The sequence below is a fragment of the Rattus norvegicus genome, chromosome 8 (assembly GCF_036323735.1).
Source record: "Rattus norvegicus strain BN/NHsdMcwi chromosome 8, GRCr8, whole genome shotgun sequence".
Lineage (NCBI taxonomy): Eukaryota > Metazoa > Chordata > Mammalia > Rodentia > Muridae > Rattus > Rattus norvegicus.
In genome coordinates, this window is record NC_086026.1 from 24424952 (window position 1) to 24443345 (window position 18394).

General features: G+C 38.2%; 2 protein-coding genes across 7 annotated transcripts in view; one reads left to right on the forward strand and one right to left on the reverse strand.

Annotated features, from left to right (window-relative positions):
* The first annotated feature begins 1913 nt into the window (after positions 1 to 1913).
* On the forward strand, positions 1914 to 11736 carry Mbd3l1 (methyl-CpG binding domain protein 3-like 1). 6 transcript variants are annotated; one of them, XM_017595527.3, is made up of 3 exons: positions 1914 to 1996; positions 5125 to 5707; positions 11003 to 11736. In XM_017595527.3, the coding sequence occupies exon 3, from the start codon at positions 11021 to 11023 to the stop codon at positions 11579 to 11581; it is 561 nt and encodes a 186-aa protein (XP_017451016.1). In that variant the 5' UTR covers positions 1914 to 1996; positions 5125 to 5707; positions 11003 to 11020; the 3' UTR covers positions 11582 to 11736. The 6 variants fall into 6 exon arrangements, with proteins under 6 accessions (XP_017451016.1, XP_038936923.1, XP_017451015.1 ...); NM_001106803.1 differs by lacking the exons at positions 1914 to 1996; positions 5125 to 5707 and adding exons at positions 7338 to 7385; positions 8114 to 8172 and having other exon boundaries at positions 11003 to 11729; XM_063265046.1 differs by lacking the exons at positions 1914 to 1996; positions 5125 to 5707 and adding exons at positions 7344 to 7426; positions 8114 to 8176.
* Positions 11737 to 15888: 4152 nt separating this feature from the next.
* The window catches only part of Muc16 (mucin 16, cell surface associated), a 203655-nt gene continuing 201149 nt past the window's right edge, over positions 15889 to 18394 (reverse strand). Inside the window, exon 93 of the mRNA XM_063266294.1 lies at positions 15889 to 16059. Within this exon, the coding sequence (XP_063122364.1) occupies positions 15961 to 16059 (99 nt within the window). The 3' untranslated portion in view covers positions 15889 to 15960. The remainder of the gene's footprint in view (positions 16060 to 18394) is intronic.

The window sequence follows — 18394 nt, forward strand, 5'->3', positions numbered from 1 at the left end:
AAAATCACAAAAGACTATAGACTTTGCTGAGGACATATGGAAAAGCTTTCTCATATACATTTGGCCATAGCTTTAATGAAATGAATATGTTAGCATTCAGTTTTTATCCTGTCAAATCCATTTCAAAGGATTATCTCAATTATATTCAAATATTAAAAACCTAGGGAAAGATCACTGATTGCATTTATAATAGCAAACAATTAAAATAATCATAAATGGGTCTGGGGAGATAGCTTAGCAGGTAAAGGCACTTACTGTCAAACCACATAACTTTTCTTTATCCCAGGGATCCCCATGGCAGATGATGAGCGTTAGCAAGCAGTTCCCTTACCAGATACTCCTGAGAGAGTTAACCCAATCACAGAAAGACATACATGGTATGCACTCATTGATAAGTGGCTACTAGCCCAAATGCTTGAATTACCCTAGATGCCTAGAACAAATGAAACTCAAGACGGATGATCAAAATGTGAATGCTTCACTCCTTCTTTAAAAGGGGAACAAGAATACCCTTGGCAGGGAAGAGGGAGGCAAAGATTAAAACAGAGACTGAAGGAACACCCATTCAGAGCCTGCCCCACATGTGGCCCATACATATACAGCCACCCTATTAGACAAGATGGATGAAGCAAAGAAGTGCAGACTGACAGGAGCCGGATGTAGATCGCTCCTGAGAGACACAGCCAGAATACAGCAAATACAGAATCGAATGCCAGCAGCAAACCACTGAACTGAGAATAGGACCCCCGTTGAAGGAATCAGAGAAAGAACTGGAAGAGCTTGAAGGGGCTCGAGACCCCGTATGTACAACAATGCCAAGCAACCAGAGCTTCCAGGGACTAAGCCACTACCTAAAGACTATACATGGACTGACCCTGGACTCTGACCTCATAGGTAGCAATGAATATCCTAGTAAGAGCACCAGTGGAAGGGGAAGCCCAGAATTTCTAAGTGCCTCCGGCATCTTCCCTTCAACCTTTTAAAAAAGACGTTGCTTTTTAAAAAGAATCATGTTTCCTTGACTTGAGATTTTTTTCCTCCAACACACACACACACACACACACACACACACACACACACACACACACACACACACACACACACACACAAACATAGGTTCTCAATCTATAAAGCCCTGGATGGCCTCCAATCATGGATCCTCCTGCCTTTGCCTCCTGAGTGCTTAAAGGTATGCAGCATTATACTTGGCAATCTTCCTCCATTTTTAAAAACAACAAGGAAGGATCTTCAGCTGTCAGTGCTTCTGTATTTGTCTGCCTTTCACCCTGTCTCTATTTCCTTCTTTCTATCTCCTTTTGTCTCTTGCCCTCCCGTCTCTTGTTGTTCTGTCTTCCTTCCTACCTCCTCACCTTCTTTCACTCTTATCCTTTTTGTTGTCAGATCTCAGATTGTGATTCCTCTCTCCTTCCACCTTGTATATTTCAATTTGTATAACCCAGGATAATCTCTAAACTCAAAGTTCTTACCTTTCATACATCTTCAGAATTCTTCTGCAAAGTATGGAAACATATTTGCAGGTGCTGCAGATGAGAACTGAGGCACATTGGGAGTGAGAGGAGTTATGAATCTGTCATCCAAAAAGGCCCAGGAGCCAAAGGTTCCCTGAAAATCCATCTTAGCACATTGTGTTTATGCTTAAGAGTTTATGCTCTGTTCCTGTGCCACACATCCTACAATGCTTTCCTTCAGATGCATAGATGCTCAACCAAACCCCAAGAAACCGTGTTTATGGTGTTTATTTCAAAGAAAAGAAACTTCTCTTCCTATAAAAACGAAACATCATGTATACACGCTCACGTCGAAGAATGATCACACTAGCTGTCCGCGTCCGGATCTATTCCTCCTTCCGTTTCCCCTTGCAATTCCACTTCCGTCCCTGCGCTAACCGCCTTTCGGTTCACTTCCGCCCAAAAATTCGTCCAGGTTTCAGAGTAGGATTAGTGGCAAACTCGGCGTCCGTGAACCCCTCCGGATTGTAAGTGTGCTTCCCAGTTTGTTCAGTGACTATTTACATAGTTGGATTTCTGGATAAATCAGCCAAGGAGACTCTGGCGGCAAGGGACTGTTGGCCAACAGACCACGACAGAACCTGCAAGAGCTAGCTTTGTGGGGAGGGCGGAGAGGTGGTTAGGTAATAGCTGGGAAATAGTTCTGAGGAAGTGGCTGTGGTGGTGATTAGTTCCGGGAGAGGATGATGGACAAAGACAAAGCCACGAGTGAACTGAGTTGGCTGTGGGTGGAGATTAGTTTCAGTGGTGGGCAAATGATAGTATAGGGTGTGTGGTATGATTGCTACTGTACCAAGGAATTTGAGAGGCTAGTTACGGGAATAGGAATATGGATAGGCATATGTTGTATGGGGTATGTGAGTCCTGTGATCCTACAGAATATAAAAATTCATCCCCAGGGGTCCTACTGGAGGTTACCATCCTGGGATCATTTCAGAATGTGGTCTATGAAGTGAAGCAGTATAAGAATTCTTTTGATCTATTCCATAAAGCTATTAGAAGAAATCCTGACACCCAGTGGATCACCAAACCAGTCCACAAGCACAGGGAGATGCGTGGGCTGACATCTGCTGGCCTCAAGAGCCGTGGCCTTGGAGAGGGCCACAAGTTCCATCACACTATTGGTGGATCTCGCCGTGCAGCCTGGAGAAGGCACAAAATGCTCCAGCTCCACCGTTACTGCTAACACACGTAATATTTGTAAAATTCATATCCAATAAACAACTTAGGACAGTCAAAAAAAAAAAATAGAATTCTTACTGCCTTTTGAGAAAACTCCAAAAGAACCCGGCAAGACCCCAGTGACCTCAGGACTCTTAAGTACAAAATTAGAATGGGTGTACTTCAGACGTCTTACTATTCAGAGGATGTTTACAAGCACATGTTGTCCTCAATACTGTATACAGCAGTGATTCTTAACCTGTGGGTCGATGCGCCTTGAAGGGTAGGAGATTGATTGACTCTTCCACAGGAATCTGTAAGAAAACAGATATTGGAGCTGGAGAGATGGCTAAGAGGGTAAGAGCACTGACTGCTCTTCCAGGAGTCCTGAGTTCAATTCCCAGTAACTACATGGTGGCTCACAATCATCTGTTGTGGGATCTGATGCCCTCTTCTGGAGTGTCTGAAGACAGCAACAGTGTACTCACATACATATTGATAAATAAATTTTATATTTAAAAAACCCAGATATTTATATACCATACCACTTGCAAACTTACAGTCATGAAGTACCAACGAAAGTAATTTTATGGTTGGGGCCACCACAGCGTGAGTAGCTACGGTAATGGATCACAGTTGTATTAGGAAGGTTGAGAACCACTGATATACAGCCTAGACTCATGAGAACAGGTCTTGCCCTTGCAACTCTCTATAGCTTGAATTCATATGAACTTTTTTCTTTTCTTGATGAAAGGCATTGTAACTGAGGGAAATAAACCTTCCTGTTATACTATTGGGTATATACTACAAAAAAAAAAATCAGTCAGTGTTCTAATTTGCTTTCTAATACTGTGATCCAACATTCTGACAAAGAAGAAGAAAAGGAAGAGGAAGAAGAGGAAGAAGAAGGAGAGGAAGAGGAGGGGAAGGAAGAAGGAGTAGAAGGAGGAAGAGGAAGAAGAGAAGGAGGAAGAAGGAGGAGGAGGAGGAAGAGGAGGAAGAAGAAGCCGCCGATTCTTAGGATATCCTAATCACAGTTCATCATTGAGAGAAATCTGGGCAGGAACTAAAACAAATGTAGAGAACACTGCTTACTGTCTTAATCCCTTAGTTCGTTTAGCTTACTTTCTCACACAACCTAAGATTTCCTGCCCAGGATGGCACTGCCCAATGTGTTATATATTCTCCCACATCAATTTTAATGGTTGAAGTGCCCCCACAGACTTGTCTTCAGGCCAATCTGATGGAGGCATTTTCCCAATTGAGGTTTTATCTTACAGGTGACTCTAGCTTGTGTCAACACAACAAAAACTATAGTAGCTTGTTAGAGATACATCTGCATACTCGTTTGTCACTTCTGTCTTCACAGTGGCTAAGCTGCAATAGGCTATATGCCCATTAAGAAATTAATGGGTAAAAATGTGATGCATACAGTAAAATTCTATTCAGCCATAAAAACAATATGTTTACAGAAAAAAGATAAGGAGGGATTATTATACTAAATCATCATATTAACAGAAATAAACCACTCTCAGAAAAATATTGCATGTGTTTAATCACAGATGGAATCTAGGGGAAATATCATAAACACATTCCTTTGTGCAATTAACATATGCTAACTTAAAAAATGTATTTTCTTTATTGTGTGTGTCTGCATACAGAGGTCAGAGGATATTTCTCAGGACTTAGTTCTCTCTTTACACCATTGCCAATGTTGAGTACCTTGAGGGGTCCAAAGTGAGGGTCACATTAACCAGAACACAGGGGATGCACTGGTATACCACACCAGTGCACAGTTATTGAAAGTTTCAGCATCTTTTATACAGAAGGCAGAATAAAGATTTTCCCACAGTTTCTAGTTTACACCAGGTGCTGTATACCTTGCAATAGTTTATCTCTGTTCAAAGTGACCCAAACCTCCTTGCAGACTGAGAAATCTGTCTGCAGTGTAACACCTAGATGTGTTGGTAATTATAGTTAAAAACAAAGTTACTTTCTCATGAGGAAAGGGTCCTGAGGGTCACTTGGGTTTCCTGTTTACTGGGCAGAACACCAGGAGCCTCTGCTAGAGAAAGTAAGCTTCCTTGGTCTCAGTCTGCTGAGAATTACAATGACCCTAGATTGCCTCGAAGCTAGCAAGCTGGGATCAGAGACCTCATGCCATTTATCTCCACACCATTTGGGACAGAGGGTTGGAACTCATGTTGTCAGGCTTGGAGACAATCAGCCTTACCCACTGAACTATCTTTCAGGCCCAGTATATGCATACACAAATGTTATAAAACAGGGGGGCTTTATGCAACACAAACTAACCCTAGACTGTATTGGAGATCATTACCTCAACTGTGTGTGTGTGTGTGTGTGTGTGTGTATCTTATATATTCTGTGTTCTGTTGGTTGAAATGGATTTATCTTGAATTTAATCTCTTCCCAGAAATGAAAACAAGGACCACAAAGCTGAGTGTGAGCAGTAGGACTGACTGGAGCCAGGGTGACGATCTCAATTCCCAAGCACAAATGGATTTCTGTTCCTGGTCCCACGTCTACTGTGACTGTCTCTGTGCTAGGAAATGTGCTGCAAGTGATCATCAGCTTTCAGTGGAGACCTATGCAGGGACCAGAGTGGGCAATGAGTTGTCAGGAACCTCACTCTTTACATTGTTGGATTACCTGTGGCTGGAGTAGGAATCAGCTTTAGAAACAAGGGGAATTTTGGCAAATAGTACAACACAAATGAAATATTTTGTTGAGTAAGATATGCTAGTCATAAAAGTCAAATGCTATCTAGTTCTACATACAGCTGTCTCTAGAGTAGTAAAATTTGTAGAAGCAGAAAACAGAGGACACCCTAGCCTGGGACGATGGATGAAGAGTTGGTATACTCTTCTGCCTGGGACATAGAAGAAGAGTTTCTGTTTGGGAAATGAGGCAATTCTTCAGATGGATGGTGGCAATGGTTTCACAATAGTGTGAAGATACTTATACCACTGAACCAGACACTGAAGAATGGACAGAGGGTATGTTTTATGTTCTGTACATTTTCTGATAATTTTAAATCAAAAGAATATGATGATCTTTAGCCACTCTTAGGGGTTTTTTGTTTTGTTTTGTTTTGTTTTTATGTCTCCTATCATCTGAGCATCCTCCCTCTTCCCCAATCCCTACCTCCTTTCTCCTTCTCCTCCATCTTCTTTCTTCCCCTTCCATTTCACGTCTTTCTCCATTTCATCTTCCTTTGTTATATGTTTCTCAACAGCTCTGTGCCCCTCTTCACATCTCTGTCTTCGTTTCCCACCTCCTCATTGGTTTCATCTGTTTTCTACCTTGTGCTGATCCTCAGCTATACTGCCAGATAATGTCCTGTCTGTTAGAAAATACAAGTTGTCACTTCTGTTTCTATACCATGTATCTTTTGTGTTACCAGAGGGAGAATTACCTTCAAAGCTGGTGGATCATATAAGCTGTAGGAATTAACCCAATGGCTAGAATTTTATAGTAGAAAATACATCAAGACTTCAACAAATACACTTAATTATTTGTCAAACTGTATAAAGATATAGAAATGATAAAATTTGCTAATAACCTGAAGCATTATATGGAAATAAAAGTTTTTATATATTATGACATAGAATTAATGTTCATTTTATTAAGTTAAATTTGTAGCTATTAGACAGAAAATTTACATATTTATTAGTCCTGTTAGTCACTTTTGTATCACTGTGAATAAAATAGGTAATTTAAGGCGGAAAAAGTTTATTTAGCTTCAGAATGTTACAGTCTATCCTATAGGATTTGGCTTTGGGATTATTGAGAGACAGCAGTTGTTTGCATTGCGGCAGACTAGGGAGCAGAGTCTTATGATATGGAACCAGAAGTGGTTATAATGTCAAATTGCTTGTCCCCAGTGATTTTCTTATGCTAGCCAGAATCCTGCTAAAGACTCCATACCTTCAAAATACTGCCATAAAGCTAAGAACTGAGAATTCAAAATAGAAGCCTATGGCATACAGTTCAGATCCAATCTATAGGAGATACAAATGTGATTCTATGATGTTTTGATATATGTATGCATTATAAAATGTTGAAATCAGGTTTATTATACTGATCTCAATGACTTGTCATTTTTTATGCTGAAAGTGTAAAAAGCTATCAGTTTCTTTTAAATACACAGCCATTATTGTTTTTATATTATTTACATTAAAATGCATTCTAGAAGTTCGTAGTTTCTGTTAACAACACATATCAATAGAGGAGTTGAATTTTATCAGATGTATATGCTCTCTATTCATGTTACTTATGAACATGGTAATTCATTTGAGAGGCTAAGGCTGAGACAAGAGGATGAACGGTTTGAGGTCAGTCTGAATTATACAGCAAGTTGAAGACGACAAGGATTATGTGGAGCCAGAATCTATTGCCCCTGCCCGCCCCCCCCAAAAAAAACCAAAATTAATGCCCCCCCCACGCTATTCCAGTTGTAAAAGTAGATTCACATTTCTGAGTGGCTCCAAATTCTTTCCACTTCAAGAATGTGTGAAACATTCCTTTTGGATCTAATAACAAAGGGTCATTGTGACTTCAAGGGAGTGAACCACAGAATGATGACAACATATGAAGGTTCTAAATCATCCAGAGAGCTGGTTAGAGGTAAGAGGTAAGATGTTACAGAGAAATGTAATACAGAGCTGGTTGGAGGTAAGATGTTACAGAGAAATGTAATACAGAGCTGGTTGGAGGTAAGATGTTACAGAAAATACAATACCAGGAGGAAGGGACATTGAAGGTTAGGCAAGGGAATTCTATATAGTTCAGAGGAATATAAACATGATCAAATACCAAAAGAAGGATTTCCTAGAAAAGAGACATTGAGGATGGAAGGACTTCTTGGTATACTACTGTAGTTATAAGATTACTATACAGGAAGATGGGGGTAGAGAGAAATGTCAGATTGGGAGATAGAAAATATCAACAGAATTGGAAGAAGTTTAGAAACATAATGATATGTGAAATTATGTCAACTAGATCCCTGAAACTTCAGCCTAGTTTTCAACTTTCTCATGAAGTACTAGGAAAGTTTTAAGGGGACTTGAGTGTGTAAGTGTGTGAGGGTTTTACTCCTCTGCTTTGATGGTAGCTGTAAATAGCTGCCTTAACTCTTACAGTAATGGACTATCATCTACTTTTTTTTCAAGGTATTTTATCACAGCAACAGGAAGTAGAACTAGAAGTAGAAATGAAAAAAATGTAAAAATTGAGAAAATATCAAACAGGCTTAAGGGGACTTTAATGAGTCAACAGACTAACGTAAAACAAAAGGAAAATGTCCAAGCATTATGACTTTTTCCATGTTAGTGTTAGTTTTTCATATTTATAAAAGCACCAAAATAGTATGTTGTGTGTTTTTTCTTCTAACTTGTCATAAGACTGGCAATAGCTGCGGCATGATATTGATGGCAGTCTTCCAGATATGAAGTTTTAAAAAGTAGGTAAGATAAATAGTAACTTTTTTTAGTAATACAAATGGAACTATTGAGATCACAGACCACAGCAGCAAACATTGATATGGTATCAAAAGAAGGGAGCTTGGATAATGGGTACAAAATTTACACTAGAAGAATTAGGTCTTATATTGTATAACACTGCAAGTGACTATAATTCACAATATTTCTTACATATTAAAGAGCTAGGGAAGAGAAATTTGATGCTTCCTAACACAAGAAAATGATAAATGTTAAAATTGTAAAGATGCTAATTCATTTAATCATAATGCAGTGTATTTATATTTACTACATTATTATACTCATCTGTGAATATTTGTCCTTCAGATGTTAATCTGACAGAATGCTTTTGACAGAAGTCAAACTGTAGAATCAGTCCAGATGTCCATCATAATATGAATGTATAAAGAAAGTGAGATATATATATATATAGACAATAGGATATTGTATTTTAAAACAGGGTTTTATGTAGTTCAGGCTTGCCTCAAACTCATTGTATAGCTAAGAATATCCTTAAAATTTTGGTCTTCTTGCCTCCATATCCTAAGTGTTGTCATTACTTACTTGATCACTGCACTTTATTTTATGGAGATGAAACCTAGGGTCTTTTGCATGCTAAGCAAGCACTCTTTCAGCTGACCTCCAAAGCTATTATAAAGGAGAATGATATTGTGCCATTTTCAGGACAGAGGCCAGAACCAGAGGTTATTATATTGAGCAAAAGAAGTCAGATTTGGAAAGACAAATGCCAGGTTCAGGAGATGGCCCAGTGGATAAAACACTTCTGTGCAATTATAAGGATTGGAGTTTAAATCCCCAAAACCAACATACAAGCCAGCCAATATTTAGGAATATATAGATATACAGGTATGCATGTACCAACAATTAGTGAAAAGGGGGGTCAAGATTGTAAAAAAAGTGAGGGGCCTATGAGGATCTTGGTGGGAAGAATGGGAGAAACATTCTCAAATGTTTAATCTCAAAACAAAACAAAACAAAACAAAAAACAGGCAAGTGTGGTGGCCACCTGTAACCACAGCAGTGAGGAGGCAGAAATAATGGATGTCAGGGGCAAGATGACTAGCTAGACTACCCAGAATTAGTGAGGGTCAGGTTCAATGAGAGACCTGCCTCTAGAAATAAAGTGGAGGTCTATTGCAGAGATATCTGATATGAATTTCAGGCCTGCATAGACATATATCTATATGCACATACACATGCAAACACATAAGTACATGCACATTCTACACATATGCACACAAAAGACAAAATATTGAATTTTCTCTTATGTGTAAACTATATATTTAAAGCAATTTTAACATTTATATTCTTTTTTGGGGGAGGGGTGCTCCTCTAGATATGTCTGCCTTGACAAGCATATGAATGTCAGCAGTCAGCCCATGGGAGCATGTGCTTTTCTTTGCACCATGTGGGTCCTGTGGGTCAAACTCAGGTTATCAGGTTCAGCAGGAAGGGCCCAAACACCTTCAGAGCCACCTTGATACAGAAAGTATGTTGCTTTAAAATGTAAAAGGAATATGACACAGTAAAGGAAAACCTGATAGATATAGAAGGGAAATGGGAAGAGGAGGAGGAAGAAAAGTCATAACAAAAATACCAGCAGTGACTATGATCAAAGTATATTATTCATCCATAAGGAAATGTCACAGTGAAGCCCTTTGCGTATCTAATGTATGTTAATAAAAATAAGTAAATAAATATGGAGAATAATGAGAAAATAAGTAGTTAGGAGTCAACTTATGATAACTTATGATCGTGAGAAATAATACTGCTATTTGTTATATATAACAAAACTTGTTACATTGAACAAAAGCCTTAGAAATTAAAATCTGGTAATGGGTGAATACATTTCTTTTCATTCTTTCCTTTCCCTTTCTTCTTTCCTTCCTTCCTTCATTATTTTTTCTGTTCACATGAAAATAGACTTTCTAAATTACTTATTTTTAACATGACCATTTGGGTTGCTAAATACATCTCAGTGACTCTTCAAGAGTGATAGTATTGGTAGTTTCACTTTTGATTTTTAAAATAAATACTTATTCTTTAAAAAATTTTTACATATATGAAATGTATTGAACATATCATTCTATTTCATACCCTACCAGTTTTACCCAAATACCTTCATCATTTCTTCTTCCTCTTTATCCTTATGTAACCTTCTGAAAGTTATCAGTGTCCCCAGTATGTGCATAGGTGCAGGGCCATGGACTGGAGCAACCCACCAGGAGCCACATCTGTGCTGTAATAATGTTGGCTGTCCCGATCTTGTACAGGTTTTATACAAGTAATGAGAGCTACTGTGAGTTCAAGCACAATGGTCCCATTATGTCCAGCAGAAACTTTCTCTCAATCTCTGGCTCTTATGACCTAATTTCACTATTGACTTAAGTGTTATAATAGCTATAAACAATCAAATGGTTCATAACAAATTCATAGTCGGATAACACAGAAGAATGACAGTATTAGGGACTTAGAGGAAAACTAGGGACAGTGTATCATGACAGGGAATATGAGGACTCAAACAATTGTCAGTAGAGCCAGAAAAACTCCACTCCAGAAAAAAGTCCACTCCAGCAAAGAGGGAGTTTTGCCACATTGTGGGAGAGCATTGACTTGGAGCTTTCTGTGCTCAACTTAGATCTGTTTGTTGTTTCTGAAAACAGGTCAAATGTATCACAAGGGAGAGGAGGAAGATGGATATTACAAGTAGCATTAATATAATAGGTATCACATGAGTAATAAAATCAGCAGCTTTCCATCACATGGATCCAATTTCATGCCTTATGCTTATAGGGCTAAGAACGGAGTCAGATGGGCAAGACTTCACAGAGGAAGCAATGTGACTGTGAGAATCCATCAAAGCCTTGTTTAAGTACCTCAATCCCCCTGAGGATGTCTAATTATACATTCAAGAGGCCAGTCACTAAAATCACATCCCATCTGGGCAATGAGGTAAGATACTATCAGTGGGAGGAGACCTTGGAGAAGCCGGAGCAAGCCTGCTGGCAAAAGAGACTTCAAGGACTCCAGGCCTACAGCAGTGCGGGAGAAATTTTGAGCACTTCAGACCTTTCCAAGGCTTTGAAAGATCTTACACCTAGAGACACAGACGCCGCCTCTTCAATCATTCAAGCTAACAGCATGGACCCCAGGCCCTTGTCCACCCTTGGGTCATCTTCACATTTGGCAAAGATGATACCAGAAGCAGGCCCACAGATCCTTTGCAAAGAATTTCTGGTCACTGAAGAGGATATTAGCATCCAGGAAAGGAAAGTGAAAATAGCAAGAGAAAGACTGGCAGTGGCATTGATTGCACACAAGCTAGCAAATGAGACAGAGAAAGTGAGGGGTTCAAGGAAAGCAAAGGTATAAACATGATGGGGGGAGGGAGTACTGGGGAAAAGACACTGCACGTGAAATGGGGCATAGCCTTGTTTTAACGCCTCTTTGCAGTCTTTAGTTGTTTTGAGACCTTGAAACTTTAAACTTAACAATACTTTATTAAAAGTCTGTGCGATGCAAAAAAATACAAATGATAATTTACTACTTTTTTTCTCTTACTCTACCCACCTCTTATGCTGAAGTTTGAACCCAACTTCCCACTCATAGAACTACATCACCCAGCCCAGTAATTTTTATTTTTAAAAATTATTTTATGTGCTGTAGAAATGATGTGTAATTAAGAGCATGGATGCTCTTCAGAGAACCCAAGTTCAATTCCCAGTTTCTACAAAGTGATTTATGTACAACTGTAATCCCAATCACCAGGGTATCCAATGCCCTCTTTTAGTCTCCATGGACACCAGGTACACACATACATAGTACATAGATAAACATAGAATCATAAACATAACAAGTTACTTTTAATTATATGTATGTCTGTCTGTTGCTATGAGTACTTGAGGGTAGGTGCATGCAGTGACCAGAAGAGGGCATTTTATTTCCTGAAGCTGTAGCGAGGCAGTTGTGAGCCATTGATTGGTGTTGGGACCTGAAGTTGGACTTTCTCTAAGAGTAATAAGTGCTCTTAAGTGTTGAACCAACTCTCAGCCCCAATAATTTAGTTTTGAGATGAGAAATTGAGTTTGATGTGAGAAAGATTTTTCTTCTGCTCTTTATATTCCAATACTCTATTTTTTAAATTTTTTATTATATATTTCTTTACTTACATTTCAAAGGTTATTCCCCTTCCCGATTTCTGTCCACAGGCCTCCATTCCCTCCCCTCCCCCTACCACATACAGCTATTGCTCCTATACATCCCCTTTATTGCCCTCTCCCTTAAATGAGTATGTATATAAGTGTTTTGTCTGGATATATGCCTATTACTATTGGATCCCCTGGAACTGGAGTTATAGACAATTGTGAGCTGTCACACAGGGAATAGAACCCATGTCCTCTCAAAGAAGCAACACATATTCTTAACTTTCAAACCATAATTTAGTAGTAGTTTAACATCCTTGCATTTTACTTACAATGTCTTAGAAGTTATTGTGTCTTCTGATATTTCTGGTAGGCATGATCTCACAGAAAACTCCCTGCTCTTTTGGCCCTTACAAGCTTTCTGTCCCTTCCTCAGCAATGATCACTGCACTTTAGGTATAGGAATTGCATGAGTCTTCATTGAGATTGAAGTCTATAATTCTTTCCTTTGATTTATTGTAGTGTTCATTAAAATGGTATCTATCTGTTGCAAAGAATAGTTTCATTGATGTATGTGAGGACTGCAGTGAATCTGTGTAAAGGTATATGAACACTGCTTTGATACACATATACAGTAAGATGATTTTTAAAACAAATTAGCAGCTATCATTTGTTAATTTTCTCATCACTAGTAAAATGCATGACTAAAGCAATTTAAAGAAAGTTTATTTTGCTTCACAATTTGAGGTGAGAAAAGGCTTAGCAGAAGTGTGAGGCCTCTGCTCACATTATACATGCAATCAGGAAACATCAAAGAATGCTGGAGTTCTGTACACTATTCACATACTTAGAAACACCCAGAGTCTGACTTAGACAATACCCATTATACAGCATGGTGTTTCTCCTTTGTTAGCAGTGTGTCTTCCTATAATGAAGACATTCGAAACTAGGGGTGAAATAATTTGGCATTCATGTGGAGTTGTAATTAGTCGGTGTTGTAAAAGTAATTTAGATATACAATTTTTATTACTGATTCCTTTTCATCCCAATGGTATTCCATTTTCCCACTTCCTTTTTCTTTTTGATATATATTCTTTTGGTGAAGACTTGGGATAGATTAAGAATTGGTTTGTGTACCCAGATATTTATCTCCCCCCTCCCCCTTCCCCTCCCTCTCCCTCCCCCTCTCCCTTCTCTGCAGGGTCTTACTTAGTAGCTGAGGCTGTCTTAGAGCATGTACTCATCCTGCTTTAGTGTCCTGAAGGCTGGGATTCAGGTGTGTGTTGCTTCTTCAGGCTGCTCTCTCTGTTTCTATGTAGTTTGTCTAGATCAATAAGTTGAGTTTAAGTAATTCTTTTCTTTCCTCTTTTTGCTCTCTCCTGTCTTTGAATCTTCATCCTACAGCTATAACATAAATAAAGCTCACAAGGATGAGGTCTTTGTTCACGGGATAGTGCTATAAAAGAAAGAAAACCACATGCCACTCAACTAATAATGAATTTATTCTCTCAAAATTGTGAAGATTGGGAATTCCAAGACCAGGGGAGTGGCATCTAAAGTACAGCTTCTTTTGTCAGAGGAAGATGAAGGTTCATCTTCCTCTGACAAAAGGTGGAAGGACAAAAGAGGGAAAATGCAAAGTCCCTATTTGGAAGGATAGGAGGCAAAATAACCCATGCCCACAAGATCTTTGTCAATAGAAACTTGACTCCATTTATGGAGATAGAGGGAGCCCATATGCCCAGAATGCTTCTTAATCTCAACTTCCAAAACTGTTGCCTTGGTACTCTGTGTGTTTTCCTGTCAAAACCCAAACACTTATCCCTAAGAGACCAAAGATATAAACCCACCTATGTCTCATTAGTTAACCACAGAATCAGCATGCAACGACATTGAATATCCTCCTGTGGGCAGCAATTACTTACTGTGTTTTATCCTTGGATAGGGACCCTGTGAATCTAACTTTCCCAGTCATCAACTTCCTCTTTAAAAATAAACATTCATTTTTATTTGTGTGTTGATGTGTATTTCTCTCTGTGTATATACATACATTTGTTTTCAAAGGTCAGAGGAAGGTGACTGAAATTGCAGGTGCTTGTGAACTGCTCATTGTGCATACTGGGAAGAGAACAGGAAGTGCAGTATGTGCTACTACGTGTGGGGCCACCTCTGCAGCATTAACATTTTAAGAATCTTGATTCTCTCTCACACGAAAGATAATGTTAAAGTTAGAGAAAATAACTACAAGATCACTTGAGGATTAAATTTCTAACATTCAGATTTGGAGAGATCAGCTTAAGAACATATACAACTCTTCCTGATGACTCAAGTTCAATCTCCAATATCTACTTCTGGTGGATAACAATATAATAAGCACTCCTGGGGCATACAACATGCTCTTCTGGCCTCTGCAGGCACCTACATAGAAGTGACATAACATGTTGATAACAGACACATACACAAATATATACATTGTTAAAATTTTGAAATATGTGTAGATGTCATCAGTGGATTCTTTTAAATCCAAAACAGGACATTTGTGAAGCTAGTCTACACTGTTTACTTGTGTTCAGAGAACAAGATGATGAAAAACATTAAAATGCCGGCCTTTTGTCATTATCTTCCCCTATATTTGAGTTTTTCCCACTCAAACCAGATTTGATTTTTAGAAAAGTGTGACATTACTCAGGAAATCAGACTTTCATAAAGCATGTAGGTTCCAAGTTCTGAGTCTGATTTTGGAGTCATTTCTGACCCACTCATTTATTTCTTCGTTTACTTCTCATCTTGGATGATTTACAAGGGGATGAGGGTAACAACCCAGAGGATTTGTGTTGAAGTCCTGCAGAAGGTAGGCTCAGAGAATATATATTTAAGAGAAATATGAGTTCTGTAGGGCTTCATTGGGTGGAGGAGTTGCAGAAACACATATTAGTGTGATAGCTGATATTGAAGTGAAGGTAAGGCATATAGTGAGGGACTAAGAGAGGACACAACACATTGAAGCGATGTGTTCATTTTACTCCATGACAATATCTATACACTGATGCTGTGGTTTGAAGAAAGATTGCTCTGTATTGTCTCACATAGTTAATCAGTTGATCTCTCTATCTGTTGATAAAGCTCAAAATGGTTTTGGGAATTTTAGAAAATGGAGTCTTCTTGGAAGAGGAGGTTCATAGACTGATGGAATTTGAGGCATTATAGTCTGCCCCCACGTCCTCTTCTGTTTCCTACCTGTGTAATATGACCAACGTGGTTCCTGCTCTGGCTACTACCCTTCCCCTACCATAAAAAGAGTATGCCTCCTTGGAACTGTAAGCCAAACTAAACATTTCTTTTAGTAGCTGTGGTGAGATATTTTGCTTTATCACCAAGAAAAGTAATATAACCTGTTTCACTCCTTCTGGTGTCTCTAAAGAATGACATACCATGAGGCTACAGACCATAAGTTCTCCTTCAGAACTTAACAAAGGAGGGACATCTCTCACTTAGTCCCCAGGGACACCCTCAGGGTTCAAGTCATGAAAGTCATACATGCTGAGTATGACCAATGTGTTTTATTTAATCTTTGAATTCCATTAGGGAAGAGGCACCACTGGCAGGTACTTATTGGAGCTTCCTCAGGTCTAGGTGAGACAAATAATAAGCTAGGCGGTGACGTTGAACTTGGTAGTCTCCTTCCTTCTTCTTCCTGCAGATGGTCACCTGTGAGGGTCAGGAGAAATAAGAATGAATTAGCCAGATACCCAGGTACGAGAGACATCAAGAATGAAAACATGGTCAAAGCCAAAGGCCTGATGTGTCTATCTCTTTACTTCCTTTTACTGTTTAGGTTTCTCCCTTAAAATGCCTTCTTCTGTCTCTTGTCTCAATAATTACTCTACCCATATATCTCTTATATTTCCCTCTTTCTAAGTTAATATTCATTAAACACCTTTCAATCACGTATAGAATTGCCTATCAACCATCAGTAATCTACTCTCTGCTTATATTGCCAGTTGCATATGAATTATCTATCATCTTGTGATTACTTATGATTCTATCATTTTTATTATCTGCCATGTATTAATAATAATGTACTGTGATATATATATCTACAATCAAACATCTGCAAATCCTTCTGTCACTTAGCATCTGTCAAACATCTATATATGATATATCTATATTTTTACTTATCTACTTACCTACCTACTACTTATCTACTCATATATAATCTTTTTTTCTCCAAATTTTGTTCTCATCTCATTCTCATCCTTATTCCTGTGCTTCCTCCCCACTGGAATTCTCCTAGCATAAATGAGAAATAACTGACGTACAATAAAGTCTACACATTTAAACATTTAGTCAGGAACAGAGAGATGTGTTTCCACTCCCAGAAACTAGGAAAGTGAGTTAGGGAAACTTTTAATTTAATATTAGCCTGGATTATATAGTAAAATTCTGATTCAAAAGGAAATAATGATTTGGTAAGTTTTTAGTACAACTCAGAAAAGAGAAATAGCCATTCATCGTTGCTTACTGTGTTTGGCTTTGTCATAGTTCATCCTTCTCGGCCATTTGCAAACAATTTTGTTTCAAGAAATCGCTGAGACTTCTATTTCCATAAATCAATTGTTCATTATTTTCATAGCCAAATAGCATTCAATTATTGAGATGTATCACATGGTGGAAACTGAATTTGTTTTTAAATTGAGTTCTTTTTTATCCCTTGGTGTGGCTATGACTAGAAAGATAGTTATGCACATTGTATACTAGCTTTTGTGATAGATGTTCTCTTTTTAATAGTCTTTTAAAAACATTTTTTATATATTTGATTATATTTTCCTTCCCCAACTCCTCTCAGATCTTTTTCACATCCTAACTACTCAATCCCATGCTCTTTTGCATTGTTCTTTCAAAAGAAAGAAAGAAAAATTTAAAACAAAAACTCAGTAAGACAAAGAAAAATTAAGACACTCCCCCCAAAGGTCCTAATGGATTTAAATCTGTGTTGACAAAATACTTCTGACATAGGGCCTGCTCTGGAGTGTGGTTGATATATCTTGTGTTACTTCATTGGAAAAAAATGATTTTTTTCCTTTACCAGCATGTAACAATTTGAAAGAGCTTCTTGGCTACTGATGGGACTTTTTATCTTTCTCTTCTTTATACTATTGGAATTTTTTCTAGCTTAAAACTGCACATGTGTTTTGGAAAGGAATGCTCATTACTCTTGCATAAATGATTAAAATAGGGATGGTTGTGTCCTGTGGCAAGTAAATGTAACTCTCAAAAAAAAAATGACCAATCTATATTCCACTAGCTCTCAGTAAGAGTTCCTTTTACTTCCTATCTTTGCCACAACTTACTAGTCTCAGCCTCCCAGTTATCGTTCTATTCACTTTGCTATATAAATCTTTGTGTGTATTTCACTAGTGCCTAACATTAGAATTTTAAGATCCATTATATAACATGCAGAATACAGTTAGTGCAATACACATTTCAGAGATGTTCATGGTAGAATTCACACCATACAAATTATGATATTCTCCATTTATCATTATGTATCTTTATCATTATATCAGTGTTGTTTTGATTTGCATTTCCCTGATGACTAAGAATGTTTAACTTCTTTTTTAGGTACTTCTCAGACATTCAATATTGCTCAGCTAAGAATTCTTTGTTTAGTTCCGTACCCCATTTTTTAATAGGGCTACTTGGTTCTTTGGAGTCTGACTTCTTGAGGTCTTTGTATATATTGGATATTAGTCCTCTATCAGATGTAGCATTGGTAAAGGTCTTTTGCCAATCTGTTTGTTGCCATTTTGTTCTAATGACAGTGTCCTTTTCCTTAAAGAAGCTTTGCAGTTTTATGAGGTCCTATTTGTTAATTCTTGGTCTTAGAGCATAAGTCATTGGTGTTCTGTTAAGGAAATTTCCCCAGTGTCCAGGTGTTCGAAGATTTTCCCCCACATTTTCTTATATTAGTTTGAGTGTGTCTGGTTGAGGTCATTGATCCACTTAGACTTAAGCTTTGTACAGGGCAATAAGAATGGGTTGA